The following is a 23324-nucleotide window of genomic DNA, read 5'->3' as shown; positions in this document are numbered from 1 at the left end:
CAATTCACTGACTCAGTGATCCATCTATACAAAAGTGTTCTTACAGTTCTCTGTACTGTACTTCTTAGATTGTGTGTTGTGCATTATCTAAATCAGTACCTGTTCCTGGTATGGGGCAGGGATGGACTTCACAGTTGTCCCCCCAGCCTGCTCCCAGCGTACAACAGCACTCCTCTTTAGTCATACTGCTGGCCAGCACCTTATCACACAGGTTCTCATCGTTCATGTTGAAGTAACACTCTTTCCTCTCCACCGACGTGACTGTGGGGTACGAGACAACAAACAAAGCAACAAACATAGATAACTCAGATGGTTGTCCTTTCCTTTTAAAATATCCAGATGTAAATTTTCAATAATGTTTTGTCACAAAGCAAACAAAAACAAAGAACCAGAGGAAAGAATCAATGAATAAATGTAATGATTCACTGCAATACGGTTATCCACAAATGAAAAAATACCCAAAGAACCAAAGTCAAGAATACAGCAGAAGCTGTGCATAACATCCTAACATTTTCATTTTTTGAGTATATGTGACAAACATGCTCCTTTTAAAAGATTTAGGGTATGAGGCAGAGATAACCCCTGGTTTAATGAGTTAATCTCTTCTCGTATTAAAGAGCGAGATGCTGCGTGGGCTAAAGCAAAGAAAACAAATAACCATTTGGATTGGGTACATTACAGAACATTAAAGGCTTAGGTCACCCAAAAATAAAAATAATGTCATTTATTACTCACCCTCATATCGTTCTACACCCGTAAGACCATTTATCTTTGGAACACAAATTAAGATATTGTTGATGAAATCCAATGGCTCAGTGAGGCCTGCATAGACAGCAATGACACTTCCTCTCTCTAGATACATAAAGGTACTAAAAACACATCTAAAACAGGTCATACAAGTTCAGTGGTTCAACCTTAATATTATAAAGTGACGAGAATACTTTTTGTGCGCCAAAAAAAAAAAAAAAATAACGACTTTTCAACAATATAGTGATGGGCGATTTCAAAACACTGCTTCAGAGCTTTACGTATCGAATCAGTGATTCGGATATTATGTTTTTTGTATTGTACTGGATTTTTACGCTGCCTCTTGGCCAGGTCGTCATTGTAAATGAGAACTGGTTCTCAATTGACTCACCTGGTTAAATAAAGGCTAAACTGCTGAAATCATGTGACTTTGGCGCTCCGAGTCACTGATTCAAGTGTTGTGAAATCGCCCATATCTATATTGTTGAAAAGTCGTTATTTAGTTTTTTTGGCACACAAAAAGTATTCTTGTCGCTTTATAATATTAACATAGAACCACTGAACTCACATGAACTGTTTTAAATACGTTTTAGTACCTTTATGGATCTTAAGAGAGGAAGTGTCATTGCTGGCTATGCAGGCCTCACTGAGCCATCGGATTTAATCAAAATATCTTAATTTGTGTTCCGAAGATTTATGGTCCTACAGGTGTAGAACGACATGAGGGTGAATAATAAATGACATTATTTTCATTTTTGGGTGAACTAACCATTTAAGAAATAATTGTACAAAATTGATTAGCTCTATCAAATTGACCAAATGTAAAATATCAGCGGGGCCTCATAACATAGACCCGTATTTTTAAAAATTGCGACAGATTTTATAGTGGAACCAATCATAGAAATATAATGGAAATCAACCATGGTTCTCCCTTTGTTAAAACGGGGTGACCCCTCTGAATTGGATAACTTCCATCCTACTAACAGCACCACGAATGAACACGAATGGTCACGAATTATATTATTACTTGTTTAGATAATAATCTGCAATGTGCAGCTCTATTTGTTTGTCTATCTAAAGAATTTGGTTGCATAGATCACAATATCTTGTTGACTCAGTTGTTTAGGTTTTATTAAAATGAGTTTAAATTGGTTCAATAATTATTTGTCAGAAAGAACGCAGTGTGTCTCATTTCAAAACTTCTACAAAATTAAAAAATAATAAAGGTGCCCCAAAGGGATCTATTTTAGCACCAATTTTATTTTCAATTTATATAAATGACCTAGGTCATGAGATAACCGCAGCTAAAATACATTTATATGCTGATGATACAATTATCTACACAGTAGCACAGTCCATGAATCAAGCCATAGAGCTATTACAAGCCTTTTTTCAGTCATTGCAATTTTCATTGTTAAATTTAAAATTGGTTTTAAATTAATAAAAAATAAATATATGCTCTTCACCCGCCGTTGCACTAAAATAGTTAGAAGGGGATTTTATAGAAAGAGTAAATTGCTATAAATACCTGGGCATATGGTTTGATGGTTTTTAATATACATATTGAAAATATTTTTTAAAAAAAAGCTTAGACCTAAATTGGGTTTTCTCTTTCGCATAAAGAAATGTTTTCCTTTTGAAGCTAAAAAGAGAATTATCCAAAATTGTTTCCTCTCAGTGTTGGACTAGGTGATGTGATTTGATGTGATGTAATGTGATCTCTGTCTCCTCTCCACCAATAAGCTGGTGTGTTGTGGGCGTTCTGGCGCATTATGGCTGCCGCAGCATCATCCAGGTGGATGCTGCACATTGGTGGTGGTTGAGGAGATTCCCCCTTCAATATGTAAAGCGCTTTGAGTGCCCATAAAAGCGCTATATAAATGTAAGGAATTATTATTATTATTATTTATATGCAAGCAAATCTATCTTTACTAAAGAAGTTGGATTGTATATATCATGCTGCAATATGATTTGTGATGAATGCTTCTTTACGTACCCATCATTGCAGTTTGTATGAACTGATCATCTTTAAACATTTTTAGAAACCTTTTGGAGTCCTATCAGAAGGAAACATGTATACGTTTTACAGAATTTTTATATGATTGCTGAATAAGACTTTTGTTCATATATTTCTAGTTTTATGTGTTTGTAATTTAAGTGAAACTTTTTGTGCTGTCATTTTGGCCAGGAATCTCTGGTAGAAGAGATTTATATCTCAATGGGATTATTCCTGGTAAAATAAAGGAAAAATAAATTAAAAAAAAATAAATCAGAGAGCAGTTTTACAGTTCACCCTTGGCTTTTCAGTCACTGAGTGCTGCTCTTTAAGATTTCCAGATAATTTATATTCAAAACTATTGTGATTTTAGTTTTATGGTGTTCTGCTGCCGTCCTTAAATGCAAAAAGCAAGATTTACAGCTCTGGTAAGAGATACTGGGGTACTTCTTGTAAAAATAAAAAAATAATGTTTAAACTCTGGAGTGCGGTTTTATGGGGGCAGGAGGATTAGGTGGGTGGATTTGAACAAAAGTTCTCAGCTAAAACAGTTGGCTAAGATCTAAGGAAATGCTTCCTGTCATTTGATCTTCCAGACACAGCTGGTGTTTAGCCACTCGCACACATATATCCAATCAACATCATTCTTTTATTTCCCAGTTTCACCATGTTCTTCAACTGGAGCACTAGATTTGATTCCAGTCTAGTAAGAGCCAACCGTTAAACCTAAAACTATTTAACATTTTAAACATCCTCCACATCTGGTCTTTTTTAGTCTACTTGTTTTCCAGGTAAACAAAACCTTTCCCAGACTTATTGACTCACTTCACTTTTGAAGAACTTCAATTTTGCGGCCTGTAAGGTGGGGCATTGCTCATGCAAATTGCATTGAGTGCTTATTTTGGATGTATTTCACAAATTTGATGACCATATGTAAATAAACGCTAACACTGTTTAAAAAGGAACAATAATAGCAATAAAACTAAATATATTCCAATCAGTTTTAGAAGCAGATATCTCATTCTGATGGGTCTTATCTCTCTGTACCGGTCGTGGGAGCTCTTACATACTTTAGGGCCCATGGTGCTTAGGTCCCTCTCTAATCCTCAGACTGAATCTCATTTCTCTCCTGCCAGATCATTTACAACCCACATTTATCATCCCATGCCTCCCTCTGTTCTACTTGGAGCTGGACCCTGATGATAGGAAGTTAATGTCCTGATGCACTAGAGAATCTCTATGGCTGAGATTAAAACGCGAAGAGCTTCAGAATCGTTTCAGGTACACGGTGAAGCAGAGAAGTTTTGTAGGAGGAGGACAGGGGTCATCGGTCCAGACACAGCTGTGGTCAGAATTATTGGCACCCTTGGTAAATATGATCAGAGATGACTGCAAAAAATTAATCTGCATTGCTTATCCTTTTGATCTTTAATTCATAAAATTAAACCTTTAAAAACCATAAAAATCTAACCTTTCATTGAAGGAAAACAATTCAAAGATGAAAATCGCATTATGAAATAAATGTTTTTACACAATTATTGGCACCCCTAGAATTTTTAATGAGTAAAATATCTCTGAAGTATATTCCCATTCATATTTACATTTTTTTAGCACACCAGGGTGATCATGAACATGAAGTTGTCCAGCCATGACTTCCTGTTCCACAGGAGTATAAACATGAGGAAACACCTCAAGGCCAAATTCCCTTTATCATTCATCACAATGAGATGTGCAGCAAAAGATTGTTGAGCTTCACAAAATAGAAAGTGGCTGTAAGAAAATAGCTAAAGCATTGAAAATCCCCATTTCCACCATCAGGGCAATAATTAAGAAGTTCCAATCAACTAAAGATGTTACAAATCTGCCTGGAAGAGGACATGTGTCTAAATCGTCCTAATGCACGGTGAGGAGGAAAGTTTGAGTGGCCAAAGACTCTCCAAGGATCATAGCTGGAGAAATGCAGAGATGAGTTGAGTCTTGAGTCTCAGAAAGCCGGAAAAATGATCAAACAGCGCCTACATCCCCACAAGTTGTTCGGAAGGGTTTCAAGAAAAATCCTCTGCTCTCATCCAGAAACAATCTCCAGCATATTCAGTTGTCAGACATGACTGGAACTTCAAACGAGACCGGCTTCTATGGTCAGATGAAACTAAAAAAGATGGGTTTGGTGCACACATGGATAAAAAGTACCCAATTTTTCTGCTGGAAGTCCTGGACATCTTGTTCAGATACATGGTATCATGGATTCTATCAAATACCAACAGATAAAAAAATCAAAACTTGACCGCTTCTGTTAGAAATCTTATAATGGCCAGTGGTTGGACCTTCCATCAGGACAATTATCCAAAACAAACATCAAAACCAACAAAATAATGTGTCACTGAACACGAAATGAAGCTTCTGCCATGGCCATCCCAGTTCCCTGACCTGAACCCTAAAGAAATGAGTGGAGTGAACTGAAGAGAAGCACCACCAACATGGAGCTGGAATCTGAAGGCTCTAGAGAGATTCTGTATGAAGGAATGGTCTCTGATCTCTTGTCAGGTGTTCTCCAAACTCATCAGGCATTATAGGTGAAGACTCAGAGCTGTTATCTTTGCAAAGGAAGTTGCAAAAACTATTGAATAAAAGGGTGCAATAATTGTGGCCAACGTGTTTTGGAGAAAAACATGTATTTCATAATGTGATTTTCCCCCCACTTTCAATTCTTTTCCTTCAAATGAAAGGTTAGATTTTTGCTAATTTTGTGAATTAAAGATCAAAAGGATAAACAATGCAAATTTATTTTTACACTCATATTTACCAAGGGTGCCAATAATTCTGACCACAACTGTAAAAGGTAATATGTGGCATATTGGCAGCCTTGTAGTTTTGGGTTAGGGCACTGTTTGTGGGATACATTTGGATTTCTGTAGGATAATAAATTGGTTGATCACATTGTGGTGGTAGACTTACAGTAGACTACATTACCTGGTGGTGTAGAGAAGCATTTGCCAGAATTCCGGTCAAATTCTTGAGTCTCATCAGGACACAAACACAAGTAGGAGCCTTCATGATTCTCACAGATGGCCTCACCACACACATTACCAAGCAGCTCACACTCATTCACATCTGCAGGCAAGAAAATATGTTTCATTATTGAACTGAACAGTCTGAACTCCAAGAGTGAAATTAGTTTTGTGTTGTCAAGTGCAGATGTGATTATTTGTTGTTCTACCACTAACAGGTTTCTAGTTAAAAGGAATAGTTCACTCAAAAATTAACCAGTTCAACCGGTTAAGAATTGGCTTTTCTCCTGTTCAACTCAATAATTTGATGGCAGTGGCTCTTGGCATAACAGCTCACTGGAGTGAAAGATCAGCGATTAACTTATCTGTTCCTCACATTAAATCTTATGGCTTCTAAAGGTATGGAAATATATAATAAATTGTATGGACTGCATTTATGATACTTTCTCTCATTTTTTAAAACTTTACAGACGTGTTTTTGTATAGAGCTGCATAAAATGTCTTTTGTGATTCAAGGTTTGGAATGAAATGAGGGTCATAATAAATAATATTATAACAGCAATAAATATTATTACAAATTTAAATATAAATAACTATTGTTGTTGTTATTATCATGAATAATGATGATAATTTAAAAATAAAAAAAAACTGAAGAATTAAAATAAAAATAAATTCCTAATGAAAAATCCTAGACTTTCTTTCTTTCTTTTAAAATAAGAATTGTTTGTTATTACAAAAAAAAGAAGACTAAAGACTAAAGAAACAAGAAGGACACAGTTTCAATAGACCTCTGACCAGACTTTTCAAAGCAACAAACTTACATGAACTCATGAACTCTATAATTTCTATAGCCTTGTCTTGATTGGCTTATTGATTTTCCTTATCAAAACTGTGGCTTTTGGGAAGCTCATAAAGCAATGACAAACTGTGCACGGTTGACTTAAGTAAATAAAACAGCCCAATTTTTCTGCCGACTGTCTTTGACAGCTTGAATTTATGACGACCAAAGTAGCACTATAATGCAAGTGTCTGCTTCCTGCAACATGGCTCTCTTCTCCTTTCTCTCTCTTTCTTTCTCTTTTCTTCTCAATGCTTCACACATCTGTGACTCTCATTCTCTTGCTTTTATCAATCATCTCAGAGCACCACATACAAAAGGATGCAATAAATCAACTTGTGTGGAGAGCCTTTATGTGCAATAGACTCTGAATGCTCTAATGGAGCCATCCTGCCAGACGCACACACGTACACACTCCAGACCCTCTCAGTGAGGGTGGGCCAGCTCATCAATGAGCCTGTAAGTGTTAAACGGTCATCTGGAGTCAGGAAAAGTTGCAAAAGGATATCAGTGCCAGAGGAACAATGTAAAAGACAGCCGCAACCTCATAAGAGCTGATATATACTAGCGGCTTTTCATGCACTCCGGAATAGATTAGGGTGTGTTGGGAACATTTCTCCACCCAAAAGAGTTTTTTTTTTTCCCCCATGTATGCAGTGCTTTCTGCACCGCTGCTTAATCTACAAAACCACAACAAATGAAATGATTATAACGCTGAGCTTGCAGTCTGAATTAAATTTGATAAGTTAAAAAGAGTACAGATTTCTATTCAAACTTCTATTTAAACTCAAAAACAAACATACAGCATGTCCAATATATTCTGATTTACATTTGAATGACTCTTGTGAGCTGGTTCTTTAAATGATTCACTCAGAATAGACTCACAAACTCAGTTTGATGAATCCTTTTCTGAATCTGTCAGAGTGGCTACCGAATCACCATATGACTCACTTACTGAACTGCAAACATTTACTTTCAGTGTCCCACTCAAACTGAATCAGTTTTATGTCCTTGAATCAGTGTGCTTCTGTAACTCATAGTGCTAACAATGCTACGCTTTAATCCTCAGACTCAACTCAATTTATTTATAAAGCAATTTCAAAACCATTAAAAATGCACAAAAGTGCTATACATAAATAGCACATAACTCTAAAAACTATACAAACGTAGAATAACAACAAGGCACAACACCAATAAATCATCCATCGTATAACAAATCATTTATTAGACCTAATCAAATGCCAAAATCCTGATAAATTTCTTTAAAAAGCCTTTAAGTCACCTTTAAAAGAATCCATACTTGATTAGGATTTTATAAATAATGGCAAAACAACTCTGAATGGTTGTTCATATAATTAAGTAATAGATTAAGTAATCTATTTTTTAAAAATAGAATCAAATGTTTGCAATCACAAATAACATTAAACTATGAAATAAATATAGTTCAAGACACACAGAGAATTAAACTGGCTGGTACACAAGGGCTAAAACCATATATATGTCTGATCTGGGATTTGTTTTGGTTCTTGTTGATTGCATAGGGCAAGGAAAGCTGGCCTAGCAGATGTACAAGCTACAGATACACTGAAATGGGGTGCTCATATGGGTGATGCAGGTTCGAATCTGATTCTTTTCTTGACTCTTTCTGTCACCAATGGGAAAGTTGTGTCACACAATGCTTTCAATGTGTTAAGAAAAATGTAGTGTTGCTGGAATCTTGTTGTGTATCATTTGGTCATAATATTGTCCCTAAGGTCTTTCTCTGTCTAGGTAATTGGTGGACAAAGGGATGAGAGGGGAAGAGAAAGAATAATAAGTGTGGGAAGGAGAGAAGCTGAAGAGGGAGATGGAAGAATGGATAAGGGAAGGAAGAGAAAGAGAGAAGTGGGAGGAAAAGCGGAATGTAGGGCTTGTGTGTATTAGTATTTGTGTGTATTAGTGTGTTACTGGTATGGGAAACAAGAAACTATGGAGGTTGTTTGTGGCCAGTTACATAAGCTAACAAGACAAACAACCTCTGTTCAGAGACAGTGAAAGAGAGTGAGTGTGTGCTCACGGTTTGTTTGCTAGCGTGTGCATGAAAATTCTCTCCTCAAACTAAACACAGACTGAGAACAATATGGGCAGTGTGAATCTCATATTATGATATGAGTAATTCAATATCATGTTACCATTCAAAAGTTGGATTTCTTTTAAAATGAATTATTCTTTTATTCAGCAAGGATGCATTAAATTGAGCAACGTGACAATAAAAACATTTATAATGTTATTCATTAAAGAATCCCGAAAAAAAATCATGGTTTCTACAAAATATATTAAGTAGCAAATGTTTTCAAAATTGATAATCTTAAGAAATGTTTTTTGAGCAGCAAATCAGCATCTTAGAATGATTTCTAAAGGATCATGAGACACTGAAGACTGGCGTAATGATGCTGAAAATGAACAGGAATACATTTTAAAATATAATTGTAAAAATATTTCACAGTATCAAATAAACGCAAAATAAAAGACTTCTTTTACAAGAAGTCTAAATGCCACATTATTGCTAGAAATTCACCGAAATGGTCTTATACATGAATAAACAAGTGGGACTGCCTATTTTTGGATAATTAAAATAGTCCAGTTTTGAATGAAAGGTACTTAATCTGATTTGATGACTCTCTCATTTATGATTATTCATAACAAATGAATTATGCATCATACTTTTGATTCCGACTCGTATAATACAGACAAAACTTCCTCTTTCTCCTCTCTTGCTCTCTTTCAGAAGGTGGGTTGCACAAGAACAGTCTAGATGAAAACATGTGTTATTTTAAAATAGCCACCAACTTCAGACCTCTAAACACCAGGCACAAAAATAGATGTGGCTCCATCACTTTAATAGGACTTGACTCTGTGTCAGTGTATTAATGTGGGGGCCACTGATGTGTTTAACCCCAGTTGCTGTGTTTTAAACATTACCGGGGTCTGTGCCGTCCACCCTCAGACTGGAAGAAACTAAACACTCACATCAATCATGGTTCTAGCAAAGCGTCTGCCATCTTTTTAATGTTGTCTGAGAGGAAGTGGCAAAAAATCTCAGAGAGTGCTGGCCTTGGTTCAAAATCCAGCTCTGGTTTACCTGCCTGTCAGAACGAGAGCTTTACAAACAGACCAGACCACATATCCATTAGTTTGTCTTCAAATTGACAAGATACAGTTTTAGACATATTACATATATGACATATTGTGACGTATTGTTTTGACCAAGTAAAACAGAGCTACGTTACCCCACAATTTGTCAGATAAAGTCAGCTGTATGATGAGTATTCAAGCAGTCGCGACTGTTTCATTAGAATGCAATAAAATAATTGTGAATTTAAGTGATCAAATGTAAATGTTCAAGTTCATGGATGAAGGAGGTGGACGTTAAACAACTTTAATCATAAAATAGGCATAAACAAAATGCATATGCATACAGAAACCGGGCATACATAAGTATAAGTCCCCAATGGGACTTAAATACATAAGTCCCATTGGTTTGCTTTCCATCAGCAATGGATGTGAAGACGACAACTCCTATGATTCCACGCTTATTCACGGCGTCATCAAGCTATACGCATTTGTTATTGTTTTGAAAAAGTGACCTCTAGCGGCAAAACTTACATATTTAAAGTGTAAAATATTTCTATTTGTGTTTCATGGGGAAAAAGAAAGTCATACAGGTTTGAAACAACATGAGGGTGAGTAAACAATGATAGAATTTTTATTTTTTTAAGTGAACTATCCCTCAAACAAGAAGCAATGACTACACCTTAGCTGTTTAAGTTAGGTTTCCAACAGTGATCCTTCATTGAATACTGTCAATTTTAAATCCACTTCTAAATTGTAGAATGAAAATAACAGAAACTAGGAGGGAAAAACTTACCCACACAGCCCTGCCCATCCTGAGAGTCCTTGAATCCCTGGTCGCACTGGCAGCTGAAGGAGCCTATTGTATTCTGACAAGTACCATGACTTCCACAGGTATTCTCATTCAGTGAACACTCATCCACGTCTAGAACGAGAGAGGAAGGGACAATAAGACAGAAAGTGGGAGATGTTAGAGCTCTATGTGTGCTGAACTGATCAGAGATGAATGGATGAGAGAAAGAACACAACAGCAGAGCTCTGAAATCACATACACTACTAATCAGAAGTTTGGGTTTTTGAAAGAAAAAACCCCACCAAGGCTGCATTTCTTTGATCAAAAGTAAGAACAGCAATATTCTGAAATATTATTACTATTTTAAATAACTATTTGAATATATTTTAAAATGGCTGCTGAAATGTCAGCAGCCATCACTCCAGTGTTCAGAATAAGAATAGCATTTATTTGATAAAAGAATAGCATTTATTTGAAATCTTTTTTAACATTAAAAAGCATCATTACTGTCACTTTTGGTCAATTTATGCATTCTTTCTGAATGAAAGTGTTAATTAACAGGTTTGGTGGTATGGGTAGGTTTAAGGATGAGTTAAGGGGTAAGAGAAGGGACAACAGTGTAATTATGGATGTAATTACAAAAATTAATTACAGCTGTAATTACATGCACGTTTTTATAAATATAAGTACATTGTAAAAATGTGTACAGTGCTCAGCGTAAATGAGTACACCCCCTTTGAAAAGTAACATTTTAAACAATATCACAATGAACACAAAAATGTTGACAAGACTAAGTTTAATATAACATCTGTTTAACTTAACATGAAAGTAAGGTTAATAATATAACTTATAAAACAAAACTTTCAGTTTTACTCAAATTAGGGTGATGCAAAAATGAGTACAGCCCACAACAAAAACTACTACATCTAGTACTTTGTATGGCCTCCATGATTTTTAATGACGACACCAAGTCTTTTAGGCATGGAATGAACAAGTTGGCGACATTTTACAATCTATCTTTTTCCATTCTTCAAGAATGACCTCTTTTAGAGACTGGATGCTGGATGGAGAGTGATGCTCAACTTGTCTCTTCAGAATTCCCCATAGGTGTTCGATTTGGTTCAGATCAGGAGCCACTGAATCACTTTCACCCTGTTCTTCTTCAGAAATCCAACAGTGGCCTTAGATGTGTGTTTAGGATCATTGTCATGTTGGAAAAGTGCACGACGACCAAGGGCACAGAGTGATGGTAGCATCTTCTCTTTCAGTATAGAGCAGTACATCTGTGAATTCATGATCCATCAATGAAATGCAGCTCCCCGACACCAGCAGCACTCACGCCGCCCAACATAAGGACACTGTCACCACCATGTTTCACTGTAGGCACCATGCATTTTTCTTTGTATTCCTCAACTTTGTGACGTCATACAGTTTTGAAGCCATCAGTTCCAGAAACATTTATCTTGGTCTCATCACTCCAGAGTATAGAGTCCCAGTAGTCTTCATCTTTGTCAGCATGGGCCCTGGCAAACTCTAGGCAGGTTTTTTGTGCCTGGGCTTTAGGAAAGGCTTCTTTCGTGGACGGCACCCATGCATGCCATTCCTCTGCAGTGTACGCCATATTGTGTCATGGGAAATAGTCACCCCAGTTTGGCTTTCTACTTCTTTAGATAACTGCAGTGAACTTGCATGCCGATTTTCTTCAACACTCCTGTCTAGGTGTTAACTTCCGTGGACGACCTGGACGTCTCTGTGAGATGTGCATTTCCATCTTTTTTAAATTTTTGTACCACTTTTGCTACAGTATTCTGACTGATAAGTAAAGCTTTGCTGATCTTCTTGTAGCTTCACCTTTCTGGTGTAAAGAAATTATTTTCTTTCTCAGGTCTTCTCTTCCATGTGGTGCCATTGCTGACAGAATGAAATGGGAAGGGGTTTTAACACCCCTTTATAGTCAACTGTCTGTGGGACCTGTGTAATTAATAATTAGACTCACCTGTGGTTGAATTCTTGTTAAATTAGACATTTGTAAATATAAACATCTAAAATGTAGCTTTGCTCCAGAGACGTTCAGTGTGCTGTACTCATTTTTGCATCACCCTAATTTGAGTAAAACTGAAAATTTTGTTTTCAAAGTTATATTATTAACCTTACTTTCATGTTATAAGTTAAACAAATGTCATATAAAACTTTGTCTTGTCAACATTTTGGAAATTGTTTTTGTGCTCATTGATTGTTTAAAATGTTACTTTTCAAAGGGGGTGTACTCATTTACGCTGAGCACTGCATGTACACAATAAGTGCTTTGTATTAAATTATAAATTTTAATGTTAGTACACAGTAGTTAAAGACAACTAATATAAAGGGGGACCTATAACAAAGAGCTACTAAATTGAGCATGGAATGATGGGTAAACACGGAATTATGGGTCTGATCGGGAGCATAATTGCAATCTGCAGTGTTAATTAGCAAATGTTTAAGCCACATGAGAAAAACAGCTCTGGTCATAACCAGAATACAGAGATGTGCTGTGCAACAATGCGAGCTGGGTGGAGCTAAGGCGATGACCTCACGGCTGTAGCTGGTGCCTTTGGGCACTCACCGATGCAGATGCCGTGTTCGCCTCGGGAAAGGCCAGGTGGGCAGGGCACCTCACATTGGTAAGAGCCCGGTGTGTTCTGACAGGCCCAAACCCCACAAATAGACGTCCCCAAGTCAGCACACTCATCAATATCTGACAGACAGCACAACCAACCAATCAGTTTACTAATTAACCAATCAGCAGAAAGCTTCTGGGTGGAGGGAGAAAAAGGAAATTTTTTTGGATTCTAGGTTTTTACCCTGGCAAGTCTGATTGGTTGGCTCCAGGCGGTAGCCTCCTTCACAGTGGCAGAGATACGAGCCCTCTATGTTTGAACAGGTACCATTTACACATCTGGTGTCATCCACACATTCATCTACATCTGAAAAAGCCAGCACACACATTGGTTTTGAGTGGGCCATTTTAAAAGAATATATTTCTCGTTGTCTAGACATCCTGCTCAAACACTTCCTTCTCCCCGTTTTACTGCTGGACGGGGCATTTAAACCAACTCTGGCACCTCACTGGGCCCCGGGAGCACATACATAAGTCCCACCAGAGGAAAAATAACATTGGCTCATATGTGAAACGCATTAGACACACAATTCCTTTCTTTCTCTCACTCTCTCTTGTGCTGCCAAAGACTGGGGCTTTTCAACAAAACAGCAGATTAATTTTGCCTAAACATCAGAGATATATCAACAAAGCACTGCTGAGAATCAGGACAAACCACAGCAGGATGCATCGATGAGAGAATATGTTTGTGTGTGTGTGTGTACGTACCTTCACAGCCTGGCGGATCCCTGGTGGACACAAAGCCGGCATCACACACACAAAGGAATGAACCCTCTGTGTTCAAACACTCTCCGTTCGGGACGCACAGTTGTGTCTCATCCTCACACTCATCAACATCTATGAGGATGGAGGGATGAAATCAGTGACAGTGTAAGACTTTCATTCTGGTGAACTGCCTACTGCTTTCTACTTACAAATAGTACATAAAATATTATGAACTATAATACAATATTAAATATTAAAACATTACTACTCTACTGTATGTTCCATGTTTAATTAGGAAGTGGTATCCAGTTCTTTTCCTAGAAATTAAACTGTTAATTTGTTTTTTGAAGCTAATGTAGTGTGAAAATCTTAAAACATTGCACTGGAAATAGGAGGTAAGGTCATGTACATTGCATCATGGGTAACAGTATTCACATTTCCGCAAAAAGATTAAGCAGCACAGCTGTTTTCAAGAATGATAATAATAAGAAATGTTTCTTAAGCACCAAATCAGTATATTAGAATGATTTCTGAAGGATCATGTGACACTGAAGACTGGAAAAATGGCTGCTGAAAATTCAGCTTTGCCATCACAGGAATATGTAACATTTTAAATATGTTAAAATAAAAAACAGTTCTTTTATGGTTGTCTCACCGTGGCAGCTAGTGCCATTGACTTGTCTATATCCCTGTGGGCAATTGCACTGGTAAGAACCCAAGATATTGACACACTGCCCCACACCATCGCAGGTCTGAGGTAACTCCAAACACTCATCCACATCTGTGAACATCAGAATATCTCAACATGTTACAAAAATTCAATATTTTGTGAGATTTTGTCAATAACGATGATCAGAAGATATTTTCAGACGAGTGTATAATTGTGTTGGTACCCTGGAAGGATTAGGACTGCCAAGTACATAATAACAAGTTTTTGTTATTTTTCATATTTTGTGCAGATTTTAGTTCACAGCAGTGACAGAAAATACATTTTCCAATAAGTTTAAATAGATTTTTACCCTTTATCTGCATTTTTACATAAATTCAAATAGAATAATAAGACACTATAGGGCCAGTCAAATGAAATCAGTATCAACAAAATCCATCTTTGCAATGCAGAGGAAACATCTGAAATGGCATTTAGATGCGTTTACAAAGACTGCTTAATGCAGCTCAGAGGTGACAAATTCATTTAACCTGCAGTTACAAATGCAAAAATAATGTTTTGATGTTTTAAAAATAAAACATTGATAATTATATGAAATGATTTTAAAATAGAAAAGACACTTTAAATATGAAACTAAAATCGGCAGTAGGTGGCGGCAAGTCACTGTTAATGAGCGAATCGAGTCTTTAATTCAACCGATTCGTTCAAATGGACTGATTCATTCAGTATATATATAATATTCCCGTAAATTAACTACCTGTAAAATTCCTGTGCGCCTACAGAAATCAAATAAAATAAAATTTCATAAATAAACTTTCATAAGTCATATACAAATAATGAACAAAATATTCTAAAATAGTAACACATTTTTTAAACTTAAACTTAAAGTGAAAACAAAAGTAACAAAGTAAAACAAAAGTAACAAAGTACAGAATATTAATTAGATAAAGAAATATGGGAAATGAAGGGGAAAATAAAGCAAATAAATGTACAAATGTAACTAATAATAATATAAAAATATTAAATAAAAAATAAACGATAAGTGAATGGATTTAAAAGACTTGGATGGGATTAAAATGTACAACGTTTAAACAATTATTGATAAACTTCATTCGAATGCTGTCTAAGTAACATAGCGCGCAATACAATATGCACTATGTTACAGTTTTTCTCAGTCGCTTTGGTACATTTCTCAGATCAGAATTGAAATTCTCAAAACTACCTGTTCAATTCTCACATCATTGTGTCACTTGTGCACATCAAAAAAGCAGTTTCTCATTTCTTTGAACAAGTTGCAAATGCTTTAGTACATCCATGCAAATGATTATGTACAATTCTCTGTTGTTTCCTACATTATCAGTTGCTTATGTCATGTTGATCAAAATTTATTATATTGGGTCTCTGTTGAATAGTCTCACCCCCCACAACATTTAGGCACAAGCTCATAGCATAAGTCTTTACATGCAAAATGGTTGAACAAGTTATCATAATATGTCAAGCATATTTCTATACTTTCTATATTTCCATTAGACTTTTTTCTAAATCTGTCCTGAATTGGTAAATTGCTCCCAGGTGAATCTTGACGACATGACATGACTCAATAACGACATGACTCAATGACTCAATGACGTTCTGTCAATAAAATACAGTACAAACAGTAAGAGAGTAAATTTGAATCTTTTCCATTCTCTTGCAATTACACTCACACATACACTAAGATGTAACTTATAATTGACAATAATTGTCATCAAAACTTTAGCCATAGTTTCCATCAGAACGTCCCTCCAGAGTAAACGGTTATATTGAGAACATGACTAAACAATTTGACTGTCTTATCCGTACACAATGACACAAGGACTTGTCATTCTGATGGCACTGACATGTTCATTGACACAGATATTTACTTTTGAGAGATGAACTAAGGATTTTGAGTAAGAGAGTGGCTTTTGCAGGTTATCCATGGTGTTTTGCTATTTGTAAAAATTGTTTTGAGAAATGCACTTACTGTTTTGCAAATTGTGAGTTTGACTCGAGAAATGTACCAAAGCGACTGAGAAAAACTGTAATATAATAATTTCTTGATTCCATTCTTTTTTTAAATTAAAAATAAATATTATTGGTCTCGTCCATTTCTGATAGTTCCAGGTTGCCATGGTCACGCAGGTTGTTTACACATTTAACTCATGGCCACAAGAAATAGATGTCGTTCCCTCAACATAATGAAGTTGTGGCCACGAGAAAAATATATCATTCCCTCACCATATGATCTCGAGGCCATGACTTTACATCGCGTGTCCACAACATAAGGATGTCGTTACCTCGACAAAAAGATCTTGTGGCTACGAGTTATTATCACGTTCCCACAAATTAATATCTTGTGGCCACGACATAGTATTACGTTTCCACGAGTTTATATGTTGTGGACATGACAAAACTAAATTAACCAAACATGTCCCCTCCATGTCACCATATGTCTAAAATATACAGTGGGTACGGAAAGTATTCAGACCCCCTTAAATGTTTCACTCTTTGTTATATTGCAGCCATTTGCTAAAATCATTTAAGTTCATTTTTTTTCTCATTAATGTACACACAGCACCCCATATTGAAAGAAAAACACAGAATTGTTGACATTTTTGCAGATTTATTAAAAAAGAAAAACTGAAATATCACATGGTCCTAAGTATTCAGACCCTTTGCTCAGTATTTAGTAGAAGCACCCTTTTGATCTAATACAGCCATGAGTGTTTTTGGGAAAGATGCAACAAGTTTTTCCACGCCTGGATTTGGGGATCTCTGCCATTCCTCCTTGCAGATCCTCTCCAGTTCTGTCAGGTTGGATGGTAAACGTTGGTGGACAGCCATTTTTAGGTCTCTACAGAGATGCTCAATTGGGTTTAAGACAGGGCTCTGGCTGGGCCATTCAAGAACAGTCATGGAGTTGTTGTGAAGCCACTCCTTCATTATTTTAGCTGTGTGCTTAGGGTCATTGTTTTGTTGGAAGGTAAACCTTCGGCCCAGTCTAAGGTCTTGAGCACTCTGGAGAAGGTTTTCGTACAGGATATCCCTTTACTTGGCCGCATTCATCTTTCCCTCGATTGCAACCAGTCATCCTGTCCCTGCAGCTGAAAAACACCCCCACAGCATAATGCTGCCACCACCATGCTTCACTGTTGGGACTGTATTGGACAGGTGATGAGCAGTGCCTGGTTTTCTCCACACATACCGCTTAGAATTAAGGCCAAAAAGGTCTATCTTGGTCTCATCAGACCAGGGAATCTTATTTCTCACCTTCTTGGAGTCCTTCAGGTGTTTTTTAGCAAACTCCATGCAGGCTTTCATGTGTCTTGCACTGAGGAGAGGCTTCCGTCGGGCCACTCTGCTATAAAGGGCTGCAGTGATGGTTGACTTTCTACAACTTTCTCCCATCTCCCGACTGCATCTCTGGAGCTCAGCCACAGTGATCTTTGGGTTCTTCTTTACCTCTCTCACCAAGGCTCTTCTCCCCCGATAGCTCAGCTCCAGCTCTGGGAAGGGTTCTGGTCGTCCCAAACGTCTTCCATTTAAGGATTATGGAGGCCACTGTGTTCTTAGGAACCTTAAGTGCAGCAGAATTTTTTTTGTAACCTTGGCCAGATCTGTGCCTTGCCATAATTCTGTCTCTGAGCTCTTCAGGCAGTTCCTTTGACCTTATGATTCTCATTTGCTCTGACATGCACTGTGAGCTGTAAGGTCTTATATAGACAGGTGTGTGGCTTTCCTAATCAAGTCCAATCAGTATAATCAAACACAGCTGGACTCAAATGAAGGTGCAGAACCATCTCAAGGATGATCAGAAGAAATGGACAGCACCTGAGTTAAATATAGGAGTGTCACAGCAAAGGGTCTGAATACTTAGGACCATGTGATCAGTGTTAATTTCGTTGACGAATAATTTTCGTCATAATTTTTGTCAACGACATTTTTTCACGGACGAAAACGAGACGACGACTAAATAAAAATGGGTTTTGAATGACTAAAACTATGACTAAAATCTACTCTAATTTTCGTCAACGAATAAAAACGAGACAAAATGAAAGAGAGGGACGATTTGGGAAGATATCCAGTCAGAACTGCTGTCCTGTGTGGAAGATGCGCACATTTGAACTGTAATGTGCTGATCTAACCGCGGGAAACGCTGCGCTGTTGCGCGCTCTACAGGCTCGTGCCGCAGCATATGTGACTGCTGCGCAATTAATGAATAGCGCACATTTATGCCAAGCGATTGCTTATAAGCTAATGTTGATGAATTATGACAATGTTTACTACACGATGCTTATATGGTAGCATGTTTTAAACGGTTGTAAGAATGCATATTTTATCTCCCTCATGAGCAGCCTGCTACAGTGCAGACTGCAGACATTTCAGAATAAGAGTCACGGTGTATTTCGGGATGGTTTATAATTATTATTTTTTTCCTGGTCATTATTGTTATTTTGTTTAAACAATAAACTGTATTTAATTTAATTTCTGTTTAATTCATAGTAAACTACTGTATCTTCTGTCACAGGAAGGAAAGACTAAGAACATTATTTGACACATTATTCAATATATTTTACAAGTATAAGGGTTATTATTGTTAACTAAACCTAAAACCAAAGAAATCTTCATTACTTGAAATAAACATTAACTGAAATAAAAGATAAATATATAAAAATGTAAACTTATAAAAATGTAAACTTAATAGTTTCTAAGCTTTAGCTTAACCTGAGGTATTAAAATAAACAAAAAATAAAAAGTTATAGACATTTAAAAGCAAACTAACTAAAAGACAAACACAAAAAAATTACTAAAACTTTTAACTAAAATTACAATGAAAGCAGGAAAAACTAAAAATCAAATCTAATAATTTTTTTTAAATGTAATCTATAATAGTAGCCTACCTCAATGATAAGTGTGTCAATCCCTGAAAAGTACTGAATTTTGCTCTTTCACGTGTTTTTGCACTTGAACGGTCAAAAACCGTCCGCTTTGGTAAGCAAAGTACAGTTGGGTGAACATAAACAGTTTGGGGAATAACAGATGTGCCTATATAAGTGTATTGGATCTGTGGAAGCATTTCTATTGGAAATGCTTAATGCTTACAATTTGACTAAATTAGATTTTAGTCGACTAAATTCTTATGATATTTAGTCGACTAAAACTAGACTAAAACTAAAACAATTTCCGATGACTAAAATATGACTAAAACTAAATGGCATTTTAGTCAAAAGACTATGACTAAAACTAAATCAAAATTTGCCGTCAAAATTAACACTGCATGTGATATTTCAGTTTTTGAAAATGAACTTAAATGATTTGAGCAAATGGCTGCAATATAACAAAGAGTGAAAAATTTAAGGGGGTCTGAATACTTTCCATACCCACTGTAAGTCACTAAATTTTTTATTAAACTGCTGCATACAATTAATATCGCAACTGCAATTGTGCTTGAAAAAAAAACGGCACTCTTTGTGAGAAGCACATTCTTTTCACAAGCGTTGTCGCGTCAATTCTCTCGCTGGTAACTGATGCAAGGAGAGTTTGAGCTCGCGCATCACTTGGATGTGCTCTCGACGTTTTCCATTGACATATCACCATAGAAACGGACTTAAATAAACTATAAAAAGGGGTGAAGATCGTGTCTGAAAGCTCCAATCGATTTTTTATTGGTTAAAATCAATGGAGAATATCTCGTATTTTTTTAGATATTCTCCATTGATTTTAACCAATAAAAAAATCGATTGGAGCTTTCAGACACGTGAACGGCGCCTATGGTGCACACTCCTAATCCATATCACACACTTTCTTACCGTCACATTGGTCTCCTGTGGACGACAATATAAAGCCAGCCTCACAGTTGCAGATAAACGACCCCTCTGTGTTCTGACAGTGACCTTGGGTGCACACGTTGTCATCGTGGCATTCATCAATGTCTGTAACACACAAAATTGCTCATTGGCATTTTATCTGTTTTGTTTAACCTGATTGCTTGACAATCACAAATATGAAATTCCCAATGCTGTCATAATGCACGTAAAAAGCCATGTAAAAGGCAAACAAAGTTAAAATAATAGATTCATAACTAAAGGAAACAAAAACAAAACAAAAGCAATAAACAAAACCAAAACACAACAAAACAAAAAGCAAAACCAAACAAAAAACAACAACTAAAACACCAAAAAAACAAAAAACAAACAAAACAAGACTAGACAAAACGAAACAAAACAAATAATAGAAAAAAAAAACTTAACAATTCACTTAGAAGTTGGAGAGCTTATCTGTCATTTGTTAGACAATATATAGATGAACAAAATCTTTGAAAAATACTTAAAGCTGTTCAACTGAACGGATGGTACCTGTGCAGGCCTTGCCATCAGGAGTGAGCGAGAACCCTTCATCACACGTGCAGATGAAATAGCCCTCCAGATTCGAACACTGACCATGAGCACACACTCTTTCATCCAGACACTCATTTATATCTGCACAGAGAAGGTCACAAACACAATACATCTGAAGAAAGACACCTCTGTGGGTAACATTTATAAAGGCCCTCTCATTTGTCAAAAAGTAGCTGTGCTAAACACATATTGTATAAAAGCAAACAAAAATTGCTTCTTACCAACACATTGGCCATTTCTCCCTTCAAACCCATCCGGGCATGGAGAACACATGAAAGAGCCAAGAGTGTTATAGCAGAGACCGGATGGACACACTCTCCCATCCTGACATTCATCAATATCTATATAGACACAAGAAGAAATTACCAGAATGATTCAAAATCAATATATGAGTTCATGGTATTTATCCAGCAAAGGGTCTGCATGTGCCAGCTGTGAAGGTTTGATAGGAGGGTCTGTTCTTATGGATGAGTGTTATTGCTGTCCTACTGTGAGGGGAACAGGAAACAATCGACTCAGGTGCAAGAAAGCTCATTTTGTTCTCCATCTCTCTGCTACACCATTATTAATGTCGATACTTGAAGAAAAACATCTTAACTGCAAAACCACTCTGATAGCGATGCCATGATGTACGATGGCACCATGCCTGCTTCCTTCTACACATTCTACCATTCATTCACCTTTATTACTGCTTCCAACAGCAGCCAAAGTCACTTCATCTCTAAACTGAATGGATGTGTTACATTAAAACGGTAAGAGTGTGAAAACACATCACCTAATCACAACTGCAACAGATTTTTAAAGAGCTTTACATTAGATCAGACAGCTGCATTTACAAGGACACATTTTCAATACTTAAAGAATGTTTTACAATGTTCCTTGACTTACAAAGTCAAATATTTAATTATAAACTCTCAAATCTGATTTAACTAGAATTCTATAACTCCAAATTTACAAAAAAAAAAAAAAAAAAAAAAGCTGGAGATGTCGCTTAGCAGTGTTCTTGGCATGCTGTGGTGCTCAAATGGGAGAGGTTTGAATCTGGCTTATTAAAAGCAGTCTGTCATTTAACAATTGGAGAGACTGAAAAGTAAAGAAAATGTCAGTATCTTGCATAATCAAAGAGTAAAATCTGTAAAAGTAATTTCTGTCTCGTAGGCTGGCGTAGAGCAAACAAACAACGCCCCACATTTTGTAGCAATTACACATATTCCAGATTGCGGAATTAAGGTGGGACTAATTCCTGAATGGAAAAGTTAAACCAGTTTACTGGAACATTTAAACCTGTTAACCAGAGAAACCAATGTGCTGGCCATATCAGTTTAAATGGATGTAATGAGTAACTCTGGGCAAAAGCTTCCGGATGTCTTGTTCTCTGGATTTCTTAATACGAGGAGAAGATGTGTTTTCCAAGTACCGTGAACATTTCCTCATCTGCAGCGGTAGCGCTGAGGTATTTGGGTGACTCGGTTGAGGGTACGATAATACCTCTCTTCTTCCTCCACAAACCTCAAAGTGTGTCACAGGGAGGTGGTTTCTACCTCGTCTGCAAACCCTGAAAACCAGCTAATGACACACACACTCACAGGATGTGTGTGGAGTTGAGAAAGAGACAGAGCTGTGCCTGTATTTAGACGACCACATTGTGGTTCAAGACCAAAAGCAGACTTCATATGAGTGCTGATCTGTCTGGATCAAAATAAGAGCCAAGAAAGTGGAGGAGAGAACTGGCAATGGCTCACGAGGAAAGATACAGAGCTCCAAACGGGCCTTTATTTCACTTCTAACATGTCGACAAAAAAATAATAGATAACCTAATAAAAGATTCTTAAAAGAAAAAATAACAGCCGAAGAAATTAAATAGTAAATATATGTACCATTCAAATATTGTGAACCCTAATTTGATTCAGTTAGTTTGTGTACATGGGTGAGTTTATATGGGACAGAGTCTTGTAATTACCGGAGCAGCTGGTGCCCTGCTCGTTAGGCATGAAGCCAGGCTCACACACACACAGGAATCCGCCTGGAGTGTTATGACATTGACCATTAGCACACAAACTTGGGCTCTCCGCACACTCGTCGACATCTGTCAAAAATAATCAGGTAATCAATGGATCTGTCTTTTCATGCAGTATAAGACACAAATCCAATCTGAATGCAGAGTTTTTGTAACACATTGTCTAATGAGATGTCGTCATTTGGATTTAGAAGCATTTAAGTCTTATAGACTAAGGCTTAGACTAAAAATGGTGTCTGGTGAAGTGAAAAATTAGTAAAATTATACATAAATGGTCATTCTTCCACATTATGACTCCATTTCCATATAGAAAAAAAATTGTAGTCACTAAATTTTTGCCTGGTTATGTCTGAAGTTCATTTTAGAT

The 23324-nt window shown here is 36.7% G+C and overlaps 1 protein-coding gene across 5 annotated transcripts in view; it reads right to left on the bottom strand.

The window, feature by feature from the left end:
- Positions 1 to 23324, bottom strand: part of ltbp1 (latent transforming growth factor beta binding protein 1) — a 103274-nt gene that overhangs the window by 13596 nt on the left and 66354 nt on the right. For 3 of the 5 annotated variants that reach the window (XM_067366561.1, XM_067366562.1, XM_067366563.1), the window contains 11 exons: positions 22901 to 23026; positions 21162 to 21281; positions 20899 to 21021; positions 20353 to 20475; positions 14510 to 14635; positions 13858 to 13986; positions 13334 to 13456; positions 13096 to 13227; positions 10497 to 10625; positions 5714 to 5854; positions 100 to 261 (listed from right to left, as the gene is read on the bottom strand). In XM_067366561.1, the coding sequence (XP_067222662.1) occupies positions 100 to 261; positions 5714 to 5854; positions 10497 to 10625; positions 13096 to 13227; positions 13334 to 13456; positions 13858 to 13986; positions 14510 to 14635; positions 20353 to 20475; positions 20899 to 21021; positions 21162 to 21281; positions 22901 to 23026 (1434 nt within the window). The remainder of the gene's footprint in view (positions 1 to 99; positions 262 to 5713; positions 5855 to 10496; positions 10626 to 13095; positions 13228 to 13333; positions 13457 to 13857; positions 13987 to 14509; positions 14636 to 20352; positions 20476 to 20898; positions 21022 to 21161; positions 21282 to 22900; positions 23027 to 23324) is intronic. The other 2 variants (XM_067366564.1, XM_067366565.1) reach the window with 1 other exon arrangement.

Source organism: Chanodichthys erythropterus, chromosome 18, assembly GCF_024489055.1.
Source record: "Chanodichthys erythropterus isolate Z2021 chromosome 18, ASM2448905v1, whole genome shotgun sequence".
Lineage (NCBI taxonomy): Eukaryota > Metazoa > Chordata > Actinopteri > Cypriniformes > Xenocyprididae > Chanodichthys > Chanodichthys erythropterus.
The sequence above is the reverse complement of the archived record's forward strand: the minus strand, read 5'-3'. Positions and strand labels throughout refer to the sequence as shown.